This window comes from Rhinolophus sinicus, linkage group LG05, assembly GCF_036562045.2.
Source record: "Rhinolophus sinicus isolate RSC01 linkage group LG05, ASM3656204v1, whole genome shotgun sequence".
NCBI lineage: Eukaryota > Metazoa > Chordata > Mammalia > Chiroptera > Rhinolophidae > Rhinolophus > Rhinolophus sinicus.
Genome location: NC_133755.1, coordinates 176,696,356 through 176,712,482, shown reverse-complemented (window position 1 = coordinate 176,712,482; position 16,127 = coordinate 176,696,356). Strand labels below are relative to the sequence as shown.

The 16,127-nt window shown below is 46.4% G+C and overlaps 1 protein-coding gene across 3 annotated transcripts in view; it reads left to right on the top strand.

The window, feature by feature from the left end:
- EZR (ezrin) overlaps positions 1-16,127 on the top strand; it is a 49,980-nt gene that overhangs the window by 19,797 nt on the left and 14,056 nt on the right. For all 3 annotated transcript variants that reach the window (XM_019749506.2, XM_019749487.2, XM_019749514.2), the window contains exons 3-7: positions 4,866-4,949; positions 10,004-10,099; positions 10,995-11,269; positions 11,845-11,928; positions 12,804-12,950. In XM_019749506.2, coding sequence (XP_019605065.2) covers positions 4,866-4,949; positions 10,004-10,099; positions 10,995-11,269; positions 11,845-11,928; positions 12,804-12,950 — 686 coding nt within the window. The remainder of the gene's footprint in view (positions 1-4,865; positions 4,950-10,003; positions 10,100-10,994; positions 11,270-11,844; positions 11,929-12,803; positions 12,951-16,127) is intronic.

Genomic DNA, 16,127 nt, shown 5'->3' with positions numbered 1-16,127 from the left:
GTAATACAATATAACTAATATAATACATAATATAGACTAGATCTTATATTAATTTTTGCTGCAAAAGACGCATTAGAGCTGATTGTCTGGCTAGGTCTTATTTTCGGGGAAACACCCGGTATGTGGGGCAAAACAGATTTTTCTGCTAAATATGGTCAGTGTGAAAAACACACGTGTGGTCATCAGAACCTCCTTTTCCTTGAGGGGTTGAGGCATCTTTAGTACTGAGTTTTCCTGACTTGAGCCTGATACGCCATCTTACTCTGAAATTCTGACATAGCACATAGCTCTAGAAAGACCTCATTTTTAATCAGTAGAGTGCTAACTTAGCTCCCATATCTAAGTGTATTTAGGAAATCCCATTATAAATAGTGGAGTATGATTATGTCTATTTCCTTATATGTTCTAACATTTTAGAACTCGCACTATGGCTTTGTGTCTTAGCTTCAAATAGAGGAGCATTTGAGGGAGGCATGAATTATCATCTACACCTTCAACCACATACGTGGTTCTTTGTGTGTGTGTGTGCGTAACACTGCTTTGGGGGGTATAGATTTGAAATGACTAACTGCATCCTCTATACACATTCCTCTGCCACACGTCAGTATGGGATTTTGCTGCCTTCAGCAAATATTGCCTTTGATAAAAGTGTGTGGTTAGGGGGAAATATCAAGACGATAAAAACTGCAAAGCATACGTTCTTTTCTCCCATCTTTGCATGTGGTCTGGGTGTGTCGTGGTGTGTTTCAGCCCATGGGCCTCTGGCTTTTTGTGGGACCATCCTCACATTTGTTGTGCGTAACCGTATAATCCCTCTTTGTTCCCATGGCGCCATTGCCCTACGAGTCCCAGCTTTCATCCAAGTGCTGGGGTTCACGGAAAACATTTGTTTACCACGGGAAGCTGACAACAAAGGTCCTAAGAAAGAGAGTTGGGATTTAGATATGTTTTTTTAATTGCTGAAGCCCGATTTCTTTTAAAGCCCCTGGATAAGTAGACCAAAACATGTATAAATGGTCCTGTCATCTGGGTAAATGTTTCATTTTATTTAAAAAATAAATAAATAAATTGTATTGGGGAACAGTGTGTTTCTCCAGGGCCCATCAGCTCCATCATTGTCCTTCAATCTTGTGGAGGGTGCATCTCACTGGCCCATGTGGGAATTGAACTGGCAACCCTGTTGTTCAGAACTTGTGCGCTAAACAACTGAGCCATCCGGCTGCCCCTAAATGTTTCATTTTAAATTGGGTAAAAGTTTATGCTGTTTCTCAGCACATGAAAGGTCCATAAAATTGAAAATGATTTTAATAGTCTTTCTAAACATGGGACTGTGGACTATGCTCTTGGTTAAGGCAGCGCCAGCCTGGTCCTTCATCTGGGTAGGGGCCTCCCCTTTCTGCCAGAGAGCATTTGGTGGTGTGTGGGGGGGGCTGCTGTTGGAGGCCCCATGAAGGAGACACCTGTGGTAAGGAGCTGGGCTCCGGGAGGCTAAACATGGTGCGGCCCTTGAGCTAATCCTGCAGAAGGATTGCTTGTGCTGCCCAGAATGGCAGTGGCGCCTCCGGTGAGACTCTGGGAGGGTAGTGACTATTTAGGTGACACACACACTCCCTTTAAGGCCGAGCAGCTTGTCCATTGGTCATTAATATACCGTTCACGCATGTGTGTACATTTCATGAGCTCTTCCTTCTCAACCTCTTTATCAAGATTGTAGTACAGCATGCACTTATCTGATATACACATATATGGAATAAAATTAAGCTGGAAATAAAGCAAAAAAGTACTGGGACAAAGATATTTATTAGGTTGGTGCAAAAGTAATTGTGGTTTACAAGGTTAAAAATAAATGCAAAAGACTGCAATTACTTTTGCACCAACCTAAAAGTTAAGCAATATAAGTTTTCTGGGATCCAGCCTGGTACCAAACAAACCTTCCACAGCAAAACACATCCTTAATGTATGACCAGAACAATGCAAGGGTTTCTGGGTACAGAAGACCACTGAGAACAACCCTGATGTGCAGAAGTAAATAGACGTATGTAAATGGCAGACAATTTAAAGCAGGTGTGGAAAGGAAGACGTAAGAACAAGGGTTGTTTCCCATGGAATGGGATGACTTTATATAAATTAAAGCAGTATCTTCAAAGTAGGAATATATTGAGATTTAAAAAAAAATATATATATATATATATATAGAGAGAGAGAGAGAGAGAGAGAGATGATTGTCAGAAAATCAATATCCAGAGTAATGTATATTTGACAGTTAATATCAGAAAAAAGATTGTAGAACATGCACTGTATATGAGTATATACATATTGATTAAAATTAACTTGATTTCGTGATTTTAGAGGGGTTTCTGAAAATAAACATTCTAATGTGTCCCCAAATCAAAACTGGGAATTACTGCTTTTGACGGGGCCTGTGGACCGAACTCTTTGCTTCCCGTTGCCTGTCCCAATGTCAGTAGTGCTTGTTACTGCGGTGACGGGAGAACTCGCTGAGCTGCAGCCTTGCCGTCTTTGTTTGCGGTTACGTACCAGACTTCAGCTTGCCCTTGGTGGTTGGAGCACATGAAAAGTTCTGGAAAGGCCAGACCAACAAAAACGTAGCAAAATGCTTGTGTTGGAACTGCGGGGGGTCAGATTGAGCCCTTGTGAGGGGACGTGTAGTTTATACAGGCTATGCAGACCTCACTACGATACGTGTAATTTTTAAGAAGTTCACTGTCTATGTATTACTTACTGGCTTATGTCCAACCTCAGGAAAAGTTTTTACTGTTTATTTGCTTTTTCAAAGAGTTGTGTGAACTTTGAGTCAAATACGAACCTGATTCAGAATCTTAAAGTAGTTATTTTCTAAATTTCTGTTAATCAGTTTGCAAAAATGGTGTGATGGTCACATTTTAACGTTAATTATTAGCTTTGATTTCAGGAGGTGACATTTTTCTCACTGTCTCAAATTTAGAAGTGATCAAGATTTGGAATTTAGAGCCTGAAATCTATACATGGATTCTGGTATTTTGTACTTGTCACCAGGTTAGTGGCATTTGGTGCAAATTACTTGGTGTTTCAGTTTCTGAATCAGTAAGGAATACAGAAAGAAAAGCACATCTGAGGTCCTATATTTGTCAGCTGCGCCCCTCCCACCCCCGCTTTAGGTTTGTTGTGTTTTTTGTTTGTTTGTTTTAACTTATTTTAAGTGTGTTTTTCCAGGACCCATCAGCTCCAGGTCAAGTAGTTATTTCAATCTAGTTGTGGACGGCACAGCTCACAATGGTCCATGTGGGGATTGAACTGGCAACCTTGGTATTAAGAGCACCTCGCTCTGAGCTAACCAGCCACCCCTGCTTTAGTTTTGAGTGTGATACTCATTGTGGGCTTATTTGTCAGTGATTTAGAGCTGCGTTTGTTACTGGAATATTCAACTGTGGGGCAGCTTTTCATATCTCTAATATGTGCCCTCGTAACCATAGTTAACAGAGATACTTGCTTTATGCTTCATAACAGCTATTTTGTGATTAAAAAAATAAATTATTGCCAGCAGGAAAAGAAAGAAACTTAGATTTTTATATTTTAATGTAATTAAAAAATTTAAAATATGCCCAATCTTGCTTCTCAGCAAACTTTAGTTTTTTAATTTGTAGAGTAGAGATTGGAGGGGAAACTTTTTTGACTCCGGAAAATTATGCCTCCCTTCTCTATTCCATAATATCCGTCCGAGAACCTTTAAGACGTACTGGATGTGTGTGTCTGAGTCTTGAGTGTTGATTTGCAAAGACTGATTTTGTTCCTGAAGTCAGAACTAACACATGCTGTCATGAATGTGTGAGTGTGTCATGCCCTGGCTGGATACTTAGACCTCTGTCGTCTAAATATTGGTACAGTTCGTCTGTCTTTGTTACATTAGCATCTGTGTTAGGAAGCGCTCAGGACATGTCTCTCCAGCCATCTGTCTGCTTCACTTATTTATAAAATGGGGAGAAGCAGGCATTTCTTAATATTTTCCTTCGGGATAGTGATGTAAAGTGGCTCTCACATGGTAGTAAATCTTGGTTTTCTCTGCTGAAAATTTGAAAACTACCTCAAAATACAATTTTTTAAAACAACTACGTTCCAACAGGAGAGATATTTTTTTAAGGCCTTCCCATCACCAGCGCTTCAGTTCTCTGTGATCTTACCATCCTAATGATTCTTCCATTTTTGCATTTTACTATCATCTTTTGTCCAGATGGCTCTCACATATTTGCATTGATAGGATACGTACCATTTTGCTTGTCATATTTTTAATTTGAAGCAATTTTCCATGTTTCTACTATCTTCATAATTACCATTTCAAATCACTGTGCTATTCTGTCCTCTTTGATGTATCCAGCCATTGAACCATTTTCCTCTTCACTATTTAGATGGTTTCTAATGTTGCCGTAAACATTCTGGTCTATAGATCCTTCTCTCTTCCTTTCTCTGACGGCCTTGGTCTGAGTTCTCGGAGCAGGCTGGCCTCCCCACTGGTCACTTGGCTGTTGTAAGGGTCAGCGCGAGACGGTGTGCGGAAAACACGCCAACAGTTACCAAAGTGTTTTGTAGAAAAACAGCTTAGACCTAAGTGTGAATGTGCTTCACTAAAGAAAGAGGGCGCACGCTTGAATCCAGACTGTGTGCACCGCTGAGTCTCATCAGCTACCTCATGGTCGGCGTGTGTGTGTGTGTGTGTGTGTGTGTGGCGACCAGCGTGACGTGACGATGGATGGTGGAGAGGAACACTCTCGCCACACTGCCCAGTAGTTGTGAGCTTATGTGGAAGTCTCGGATTGTTAAGAGAAAAGGACACTCAGTTAAAGTGTAATTTGTTTTATTCCGTTTTCCAGATCAATGTCCGAGTCACCACCATGGACGCGGAGCTGGAGTTCGCCATCCAGCCAAATACGACAGGAAAACAGCTTTTTGATCAGGTTGGTCTCTGAATTTGCAAGTGAGAATTGCCATTTAGAAAACAACATTTGCAACATCTGAGTCATTTTGTTTGCTAAGTATATTCCTTGGTTTGCTGTCTGCTTTTCTTTGTAGAGCAGACCATTTTTCCCTGCCGTCGGGATTCAATTGTGTAAACACTCCAGGGCTGGCCCATGTTCACCCCCCCCTGAGGGGGGGAAATTAGGGGACGCTCTAAAGTCTCCATCCGCACAAAGTCGCATCCAAAGCTCTGACTGCCTGCCCACCCCGGGGGGGGGGGGGTCTTCATGGTCACCCTGGCTTTTTCTTGCCATCTGCTCTGCGGCCGGAATGCAGTGGGGGTCCGATGCTGCCCGAGGGAACAGACCACGAGGTCTGGGCTCCGCCTCTGCCTGGCCCTTTCTCCAGCTGTGAGCTCGCTCAGATGTCAGCAGACACTTTGTCCCTGAGCTGGGCAGCATGGAGCACATTCCTGCTCCTGGGGATTTCTTCTTGCAACCTGAAGATGAATGCGCAGCATTTTAATAAGAACAAGGGACTCACCGTGAAGGCTGGGATAGTTCTTCATGGGACAGTTCCAAGCTTCAGAGAGAATGAGATCTGCTTCCTGGGCTAAGTAAATTCTGCTCGGGCTGAGGGCCAGTAGGAGCAGGACCGGATGTGAGTCTACAAGTCACTTGAGCCGTACCTGTCTTCCCAGTGTTCTGCCACTTAGCACCACACCTGGAAATGGGAGTGGCCGCTGGTTGGGAAGCTGGGAGGTGGGATTTTAGCAAATCGAGAAGCTGTAGGTGAGTTCCCTGTGCTTGGTGGGCGCTCCCTGCCTAGCCCTGTCCTGGGAGCAGCCCCTGTGAGAACTGCCCAGGTGACAGGGCGTAGCGCACCTCCAGCTGTCCCTGGCTCTCCCTGCGCTCTGGGTTTGAGGGCATTTCCTGGCTCTGCCTCACCCAATAAGGACAAAGACGTTGACTGTTCTGGGTGGGGCTGGACTTAAGGTGAAATTCTAAAGGTTTCTCCTAAAAGGTAATCCTGAAATACCCTGTTTTCCTAAAAATAAGACCTAGCCGGACCATCAGCTCGAATGCGTCTTTTGGAGCAAAAATTAATATAAGACCCAGTATTATATTATATTATATTGTATTAGGCCCAGTCTTATATTACATAATATAAAATCGGGTCTTATATTAATTTTTGCTCCAAGAGACCCATTAGAGCTGGTGGTCCGGCGAGGACACAGGGCAGGTTGAGCTCCAGGCGGCACAGCAGTCAGAGCCCAGAAGGGGTCGGAGTCCGGGTGCTCGTTAGCTCTGCCTGCAGTCACCGGTCCCGCGCTCCTGGAGCGTCCTTGTCTGTAAATGACGCTGCCCTCCATCGGTTTATGTTTAAAGCAGGGATGGCAGCTCTGTCTCAGGACAGTTACAGCTTTGGTGTATTAATCGTGTAGCTTCCCTTGTCTCCATCTTCCATGTTTCCTTCACATGTTGCTTCTCAGAAGTTGTGTGAAGAGACGAATAAGAGTGGGCAGTACTTATGCTGAAAGAGACAGGTGCCATTATTTCTAACAAGACCCTGTTTCTGCTACTTGGGGGCCTTTGGAAAGGGAGGGAGGGAGGGAGGAGAGAGAGTCTTGCCTTGGTACCTTCCTCCTGTGTTTTGTTTCCACACACTTTTCTAACCATGCTGATGTGCTAGGCACTGAGCTGCACCCTTCACGAGAGTATCTCAGCTTCTCCGTCCAGGGTACCGCGTTGACAGAACTCCACATATCCCTAAATGCTGAATAATTGTATCTATTTGGTGTTTGCATTGGTTTCCAGCCAGGTGTTTTTCTAATACCACATTAGCTGCTCCCCAGTAGTGTGGGGCTACGGATTAACAGATATACACACATGGACCCTGAACTCAGTAGATAGGTTATTTAAAAAATGTAAACACAGAAATCCAGCCAACATGCCAGGTTTTGATACGCTCTGCATCCAATTTATTCCAAAGCTCATTGGGCTCCCATTAACCGTCCCTTTCAAGCATTGTATTACTCTTCCCCAGCCCAGAAAACAAAGTCCCCGAGTCCATATGCTGAAGACAAAGCAAGGCCAAGTCTCACTGTAACCACCATTCCCAAGTCGTCTTCCTGTCTAAATCTCAGCCAGCCTCCCAGAGAAAGGGAAGTAGTAGTGGACAAAAGATTCTAGATTCCCTCTGCCCTCCCTCCCTGCAGTGATGGGACCTGATCACAAAGCTCGCTGATAGAGTTAATGTTTAATTTTTTTTCAGTTTCGTGTATCCCTCATGAAAAATGCCATGTAACCTGAGAACGTTGGAGTTGGAGCAGACCTGGAAAATGACTAGGTCTGCATGTTGTAAATGAGGAAATGGAGGCTCAGAGAGAGCAAGCAAATCGCCCAAGGTCACACAGCTAGCTAAGGTCAAACAACTGGCTCCACTGCCTCTTAACCCCACTCACACTTGCCTTTTTGTCAGTCCATTTGTTTATCCTTCCAAGGTGGCACATGGCGCAGAGAAGTTCATTCCTTCATGTGCACAGGTGAGCAGAGGGCAGTCCCTCAGTGGATGCTCCCTGCGACCCGTGCCCCCAACCCTCAGCCAAGCTGGGCATGTTTTTTCCTTAATCTTTTAGGGTCTGTGGACTGAGCAGGATTCTGTCATTTCTCTGTTGTTCCATTTGACTCCCTTCTAGGTCTGGGAAGCTCATTCATGGGCCAACTGCCAGTCACTAAAATATGACTAGTGTAATATAGGTTATATAGGAATAGGTTGTAAGTTAGTCGAACCCCTTCTCTCTACCCTGTCTGTTACTTAAGCTTCTTCTGCAGTAACCGGCCCCTGGCCCTGGCCCCGGTGCTATTGCTTTATCTGTGGTTGGATTCTAGTCCAGGGTTCTGGCTGGATGGAGCGTGTCAGAGGCCAGTGACCACACACGAGCCAGGTTCCCGGAGGAGCTGGGTAGTGCTTTTCCACCGCTGAAGTTTCTGAGGTGCCGAGGAAGGAGTTCTGCCATGTGACTCTGTGCCATTGTTTCCATCATCAAAAAGTATTTCCCGGCTGTTGTTTGAGATTGAATGAAGTAGACACATCCCGGCCCGTTTTCCTTTCCAAAACCTGCCACTAAACACCCCGCTGAGGCAGAGAGAAAGGAATAGACCAACATCCGTTCAGATTCTGCCTCCTGGTGAGGCTCAGCTTCAGGTTAAGCTGAGGACATTGGAGGGAACGCAGAGGTACGTTTTTCTAGGAACGTTGGGTTTCCCTTTAGGGGGACGTACCGGTTGGGTTTTAGAATGGGCTGCAGAAAGGAAGGTTGTTTGATTCTATTGTGTCGTTTTGGGGAAACCATAGGGGAGAAGTAGAGCTTTGGAACACACTGAGGACAGTCATCATGGAAAGCAATGGAAGAGGCACACCACAAAGACATGTGGCAGATCAGGGCGCCAGGGACAGCCTTTGACCGACAGCATGAAGGTCCTGGGTTCTGACCATGGCATGGTTTCCGAGTCTGTGACGTGCTCCGTGAAGGGGGCTGGCTACCTCCTAGCCGATGGAGAAGAGGAATCTGAGCTGTGGCCCTGAAAGTCAGCAAGGGTGTGGCAGGGGTAGGGGAGGTCCGTCAACTGGTTAAGACCCACGCTCAGGCTGCAGTTGGGTGGATGAAGTGGAAAGACTAGATTGGAGAGAGAATAATTGCTGTGTATGTGGGGCTTTCTTGTGCAACTTTGAAACAACCCAGAGAGTAAAGCAAGGCAGGTCTCATATCCAAATGATGAGATGGAGGTTTGTGGGGAATAAGATATTAGCAGAATTGGGCATAGAAAATGTCGTCTGCAGATGGGCTTTCTCTGCAGTCAGCTACCGTGAAAACAAGACATCGAGTTTCATAAAAGACTTGGGAGTAAAGCACCGTGTGAGTCAAAATTTCTTTCGTACCCGTCCCTGATGGGGAATCCTGGTTGTAGTGCGTCCTTCCCGGTTTTGGGTGAGTGGAGGGAGTGACGAGCAGGTCCGTCCTCGATAATAAACAGACTTGGAGCTCTGGCAAGATCTGGTCCCCCCCATGGATGAGGAAACAGGCTCAGAACAGGAGTTTATTTGGAATTTCAGGTGTTATTTTAAGCAAGTGTTCCAGATACCTGATTTGTCGTTTCTAGTGTATTCACTCCTCTTTTCCTTTAAATATGATAGAAGCCATATATTTGAAGAATGCTAACCTTTTTCTCGAAAAGCCTAACATTGTGTCATGGGACTTAACAAGTGCACAGCGAAGTTCTGGGACTCAGCAGCAGGTATCCACAGCAAGTGGCTTTTCTCTTTCCAAGACCACAGGCCGTTTTCCGTAGGACTATGGGGAGTTTTCAAATGTGGAATCCCTACTCTGACCCAGAGTTGAATTCTTCCTTCCTAGATCATGATTTCAAATTTCTGGAGGTTAAAAGAATGCTAGTCACCCCTGGGCATGTGAAGCTGAGCGTGCCCCGTCCCCTTTCCCTGCAATGTTGCCACCATCTGTCCCCTGCCTTTCTGGGACTGCTGGTTCCCCATTCCTAGTTAAGCAGGGTCCTGGGCCAACTGGCTGAGAGAGAGAGGCGGGCAGCCAGAAGAGGCCCAACTCTTCTTTGCTTCACGTTGGTAACTTCCAACCCCCTTTTCACGTGGGCACACCTGACAGGTGACATTCACACCTGTGACACACTTTCACTGCTGGACCCTAGGTTGCACCCAGTTATCTGTTCCCCATCACTCACCTGGTTGTCTTTACTCAGGAAAACAGAATGAAGTACAGAGGAGTAGGAGTGAGATTTTATAAGATGTTAAGATTTTGTAAGATTTCACATTAACACTGAATCTGTTCACATTTATATTAAAAATGATCGTTCGTGGCTTTGGGGTAGTTGCCTGGGGTAGTAATAGGTTACTCCAGACGGTGCCGGTGAGGCCTGCTCGGCCTGACTGCCTCACCACGTGACGCGACGGTGGCCCCCGTTAGCTGCTGCCCTCTTAGTTCCTCGTGACGTCTCACCCCCCCGTCTCTCTCACACAGGTGGTTAAGACCATCGGCCTTCGGGAAGTATGGTACTTTGGCCTCCAGTATGTGGATAACAAAGGATTTCCTACCTGGTTGAAACTTGATAAAAAGGTAAATCAAAGTTAACTATTTACAGGCTTGTTGATTGGGTGTTGGTCCACTCCACTGACATTGAAAAGACTCTGTCTTTTGTTTTTGTTCCTTTATATTTGTGTAAAAGTTTTTTACAGACAAAAAGGTTGCAGTTTCCACTAAAGGGATATTGGTTGGAAATTAGATCCTGGCATTTCTCCTACTGCTATGTTCACTCATTGGAGCATAGGATGATTAATTGCTTAGCTTTTAGTTGACCTTAGGTGTGTTTTTTTCAATGAGACTGTTAATCTTATAAATCATGAATTATCTACTGCTTTGTAAGAACCTGTTATTGCTTTGTATGAGCCTACAGTAGATTGTCTTCCAGCTCTACAGACTGGATAATTCCAGTAACAATTATAAAGAAAAGCAACAAGCTAAATGTTTTTTTGTAAACAATTTGAAAAACGTCGCATTTCCCAAACCCCTGGTTTCCTCCCACGTTACTATAGCAAGTCAGGAGGGCGACAAGAGATGTGAAACGGGAGACGTGAGGAATTATTAAAGTAAATTCCATGGTCCAGGGTAGACTGGCCACGTGGCAGATGCCCGGTTCATTGGTCATCAGGGCAGGTGTTTCCATATTCAAGTTTTCTGGAATTGCTGTCATCGTCCCTGGAATCAAGGCAGGGCTAGTTGTTTGGTGGGTCAGTAGGTGGCTATTGCTAGACTTCCCAGCTAAGTGTGGGAGTGTAATAGGACTTTTTAACTGGCCTTATTTTGTCTTACATGCTAAAAAGGTGACTTTCAGAATGAATATTCTAGAAACTGGCCTGCAGGACCCTTTTGAGTCAGTGATCAGAAATCTGTGTTTGGGGTGGCAGGTCTTTGTCTTCTGAATGCATAGTGAGAGTTTGGCTCTGTCATCCAGGTGTCAGCCCAGGAGGTCAGGAAGGAGAATCCTCTTCAGTTCAAGTTCAGGGCCAAGTTCTACCCTGAAGATGTGTCTGAGGAGCTCATCCAGGACATCACGCAGAAGCTTTTCTTCCTCCAAGTGAAGGAGGGCATCCTCAGCGATGAGATTTACTGCCCTCCTGAGACCGCCGTGCTCCTCGGCTCCTACGCGGTGCAGGCCAAGTTTGGGGACTATAACAAAGACACGCACAAGTCCGGGTACCTCAGCTCCGAGCGCCTGATCCCCCAGAGGTGAGCAGGTGGCCAGGCCCAGGAAAGGCTGGTGGTGAAGCCGCAGTCAGAAAGCACAGGGTTTGTCAAGGGCAAGTGCGCCCTCGGGCAGGGGGGCAGGTCATTTCCTAATCGGGGTGTTTGCACTGACCCAGCACAGCGTCTCCCCTAAGGCACTATGAGCCACCGGAACAGGGTCTGATAAAGAAACAGCAGGAAGGGGGCTGTTCCTCATGGAGCCGACGAGCTACCGTGTCATCTGGGGCTGTTACAGCATAAGCAGTCTTCCATGGCCTGATGGCTTCCCTTTTCCTGGTGTATAATAATTTGGCCCCTGTTAAGTCTGGCTTTATTCACTAATGGTCACATAAATTACCCCTTTTGGAAGAAGAGACCTCTTAAAATACCTTTAAAAAAAATTTCCCAGTAAGGCTGGGTTCGTCTTGTCCCAGGTTCTAAGTCTTCCAAGTTGCTAGTTGTCCTAAATAGAAATGCCACACATTAGGAAGTAGAAACAAATGCAGTGCATGGTGGCTTTATTTGAAATTTGAAAAGTTGGGGGTTACGGTGCTATGCTCTCTTTTTTTGTCATCCAGAGTCATGGACCAGCACAAGCTCACCAGGGACCAGTGGGAAGACCGGATTCAGGTGTGGCACGCCGAGCACCGGGGCATGCTCAGGTGAGTGCTGACTGGACGACCACAGCCCATCTGGCCTGTCTGCTTTGCCTGTGTCCCCAGTTAGGGTCCTTGAGGCCAGCGCAGCCTGGCAGAGCTGAAAGGTAACGAGCGGCAGGTGAGGGTTTTTTCTTAAGCAAAGCCAGGTGTTGTTGCCTGGGGTACGAAGCAGCTTAGTTTAAGCTTTCGGGCCCTGCGCTCTTTCCCTCTTGTGTCTAAAACTTCCTTTTAGTCAAGGAGGCAGGAGCATTGTTCACAAGCCATCGGACTTATTTTCTTCTCTGTCAGAGGTGCTGGTTTCTTCATTGTCTCTAAAGCGGCTGCCTTCAGAGGTGTGTGTAAATGGAAAAAATTGATCCTAAGTGAGAGATACTTGCTATTAAGTATAAGAAATGGCCAGGATCTCTGTTGTCACAGAGCTGTCAGCAGGAATTCTGTGCATTGTCCCAGCCGCACACGCTTGTTTGCACTTGGGGCTGCAGAGACATGTGTCCTGAGTTTCCTGTTGGAGCCAAGCACATTTTGTGGGAGGAAGTAACTCGAAGGCCAAGCCGTGGCTGCTAGTGAGGCGGACAGCGGGAGCCCCTGAGGCCTCATGTAGGCCAGACAGCAAGAAAGATTGTGCCTGGCAGTGCGATGGAAAAAGAAAATCTGTCCCGAGAAACCAACATGAGTCAGCTGAGTTCCTTGAGAATGTGCAGTACCTCAGTGGTCAGGTCCAGGACAGCCTGGGGCACAGGCGTGGATGGCCAGCGGCTGAAGCACACACAGCGGGCGGCCCCTCCCACGCCAGCTGCCTTACGTTTCAGGTACTGGTAGTGTTGCTGAGGACATCGCATGCACTGGTAACGATGCCCATGTTTGTTCTCCCCAACCAGAGACAGTGCTATGTTGGAGTATCTGAAGATCGCCCAAGACCTGGAAATGTATGGGATCAACTATTTTGAGATAAAAAATAAGAAAGGAACAGACCTTTGGCTTGGAGTGGATGCCCTGGGACTAAATATTTATGAGAAAGACGATAAGTGAGTTGAACTTTATAATTATCTTTAGTTGGTGGGGTATCGGGCCTGGAAACAATGGAGAAAATGGCAGTTATGCATGTGGGTTACTTTTGAAGTGTTTGTCTGGCAGCTGACTGGCCCAGTGTGTGAATCTAAGGGCTTTTTGACTGTGACATGGTCCCAGCAGAAGTTGGCTCAAAGCTGTGCATTATTTCTCTCCTGTCACCGTGGCCTGTTTACTGGCACATGAGGGGCCCTGCACGGAGACCACGAAGGTCTGGGACCTCATCTCCTCCCCAGCCCCGCTCCCAGCTGCCAGCACCCCCAGAGCTAACGCCCAGGCAGCCTGGCAGTGCTGGGTGTCTGGAGCTTTGTACTAATCCAACCAGGAATATTTATAGTGCTGTCAGACCTTAAGATTCTGTAAACAATAGCCTTTATATACAGACAATTTAGCTAAATCCTATGATACTGCAGGAGGTATTTAATTGCCTCATGTTACTTGGGTCTGTTGAGTGAGGTATAAAGCAAGCTGGGCATGTCTCATTTCGAGCGAGAAATGAGACTTCCCTGTGACTCCCTTTGCCCTTCCCTGTGGTGACAAACACTGACTGTTCATAGACCTGTTTTCTGCCAAGAAGCTGGATACACAGAAAACATTCTAATGCAGAGAGGGCAAGTCTTCTGACGTGGTTCCCTGAGCTCACAGGATAAGTCTAAGCTCTAGATTCTTCCGATCACATGCTACCTGAATTTAAGAAGCAGCAGGAGGAAACTCTTCTGGAACGAGAAGGAGCGGCTCCTTATCCCAGGAATGTCGCTCTGACGGGCTCCCCTGAGAAGCCCTGCTTTAGCTGTGAGGCTCAGGTCCTGGAAGGAAGGTGCCAGGCAGGAGTGCTCCCGGGGCCTTTCTGCTGAGCCGGACCCTTGGGCCTGTGTTCCTGCTTCCATGGGTGCAGGCAGGCGACCCCCAGTTACGGGATGTGTGCAGGCCCCTGTGACGGCACAGAGCCCAGGCTGCGCCACGCTCCTGGTTCCGTTCCTTCAAGCCATGGCTCTCCCGCATTTCCTGCCTTTGTCTCAGGCAGCCCACCTGTGTGCAGGTGTTAATGCTCTCAGCTCCCCCACACCCCAGATTTCTCAAAAAGAACCCTCTCTGGCATTCATGAGGGGAGTGGCACTGCTTTTGACAAATGATACCACATGAAGAATCTATAATCCTAGCCACCTGTATTCTTGCCAGAACCCAAAGTACAGATACATTTCATTCGGGCAGGGACCTAGGGACCTGGCTCAGACGTCCCTACACCCTCCACTTACTGGTGAATTAGATAGAGGCATGCGTAGGACCCTCCGAGGAGAATCACCGTCTACTGGAAGAATCTAGGTCCATGATATGCTGATTCGAGAATCACAGCACCTCTTCTAGAACCTAGAAGTGGGTTACTGGGGACTGCTGTCTGCTCCTCCCTGATTGCGGTAGGGCCAGTGTTGTAGAGACTATTGTAGAGACTTGACCAGTGTGAGCAGTGTGGGAATTCGGACTGGGAGGCCAGTCCGAGGTCCTGCAAGCCCGAGTCGGAGGCTGGTTGATTGACACGGCCCTGCCCAGGAGCAGCGCACTGAGTAAGAACACTGCGGCCTCACAGGATTCTATGTGGGAAACTGCCTGCTCTTTGAACTCGTTCTTGAATGACCAGATTTTGTAACATAGCCATGGCCATGGCTGTCCAAACAGGTTTTTCAAGCTGCAAGAAACAGCCATAGGCAGGAACTTGCTGATGTCAGCCTGTAACTACCCCCAACCCACGCAAATGTTCATTTTTTCCAAGTAAAATTTGAGCTGCACTGTTCCTTCAGACCTGTTCCTGCTCCCCCTCTCCGATCCCCCCATTTTAGCAGTGAAACTGGCAGTCCTCTCCCCCCCCCAAAAAAAAGGGGGCCTTCTCCCCAAAGAAAACACTGGGGCATGGGGTCGGCCTCACTTCCTCCATGCTCCTGAAGACATCCCTCTTCAATTATGGAAAAAAAACCCAGTCAATCAATAGGCCCAACTTCTCCTTTTAAACAAATATTGACAACCCGGTTTCCAGGATAAGCAGGAAATTGTGACTCAAGTCTGAGGAATGTTGCGACAACTCTTCACTTTGTTAAGTGTTGACTTATTACCCTTAGCAATAGAACCAGCAGTGGCGCGTTGGAAGTTCTTGGACCATTGTTCAAGAGAAATTGGATATACTGAGTATGTAAGTTGGGTGATAAGAGACTTAGTGCGCCCTGCAAATAAACAGATGCATCTTTACTAAATGCTTTTCTTTTTAGTGTTAAATATGCCGATTGGGAAATGTCTCTTGGGGTCTCTTTTTCATTATATACATAACCATTAAGTGGGAGCAGGTAGGACTTGAAAGCATTTGTCTTTTTCTTTCTTTCTGTAAATCCTTAGGTCAGAAGAGGAGGGAACAGAGAGAGGGAGGGAACTGGCAGACCCAGACCCCTCCTCGGAAGGCATTATCAGCTTGGGAACAGAGAGAGTTCAGAGTAGCTGTGTTATAATTCTACTTGGCATCCTCAGACCAAAAACAAAACAACAAAAACAAAACAAAACGAGAGGAACCTGATCCTGCCTGAAAGTTTCTTCTGTCCTTTGGGAGCAGTTTTTCCTCTCCGTGGGGCTCCCTGCATTGTGTGGGTCTCCGAAGCTCGGAGGTTCTGGCTGTGCTGTGGGCTCAGGGCTCCAGCAGGCCACTTGATTGACCCTTTAAGGGAGAAGATGCTGGAAAGGGCTACAGACAAGCTGGGGGCTGAAATAAGAATCAAGTGTCTTTTCCCTTAAATTCCTTATGCAGGGTTGTAAATCAGATATTCTGATTTATATTTCCCTTTTTTTTATTTTTTTGCTTTAGAAATGATGTTTCAAGCATATTATAGTAACTAGCCATTTTAAATAAATTATTTCCAGTTTCTAAAATTATGCTTATTAGGCAGAATATGTTAATTTTGGTTATTTGGGGGTGGGGGGAGGTGTCACATCTTTGTGCCTTATCACTGGCAGCTTACCTATAAGGGAGGAGAGTACCAAGCAGTGGTTTTGCTTGGTGTGGGTTTGTTTTACCAGGTGTGTTGGGATCCCGGTTGTCGGACGCTCTCCTTTCTGGTCTTTGGAACTCTAACTTGAACATGGAACAGACAGTTTTC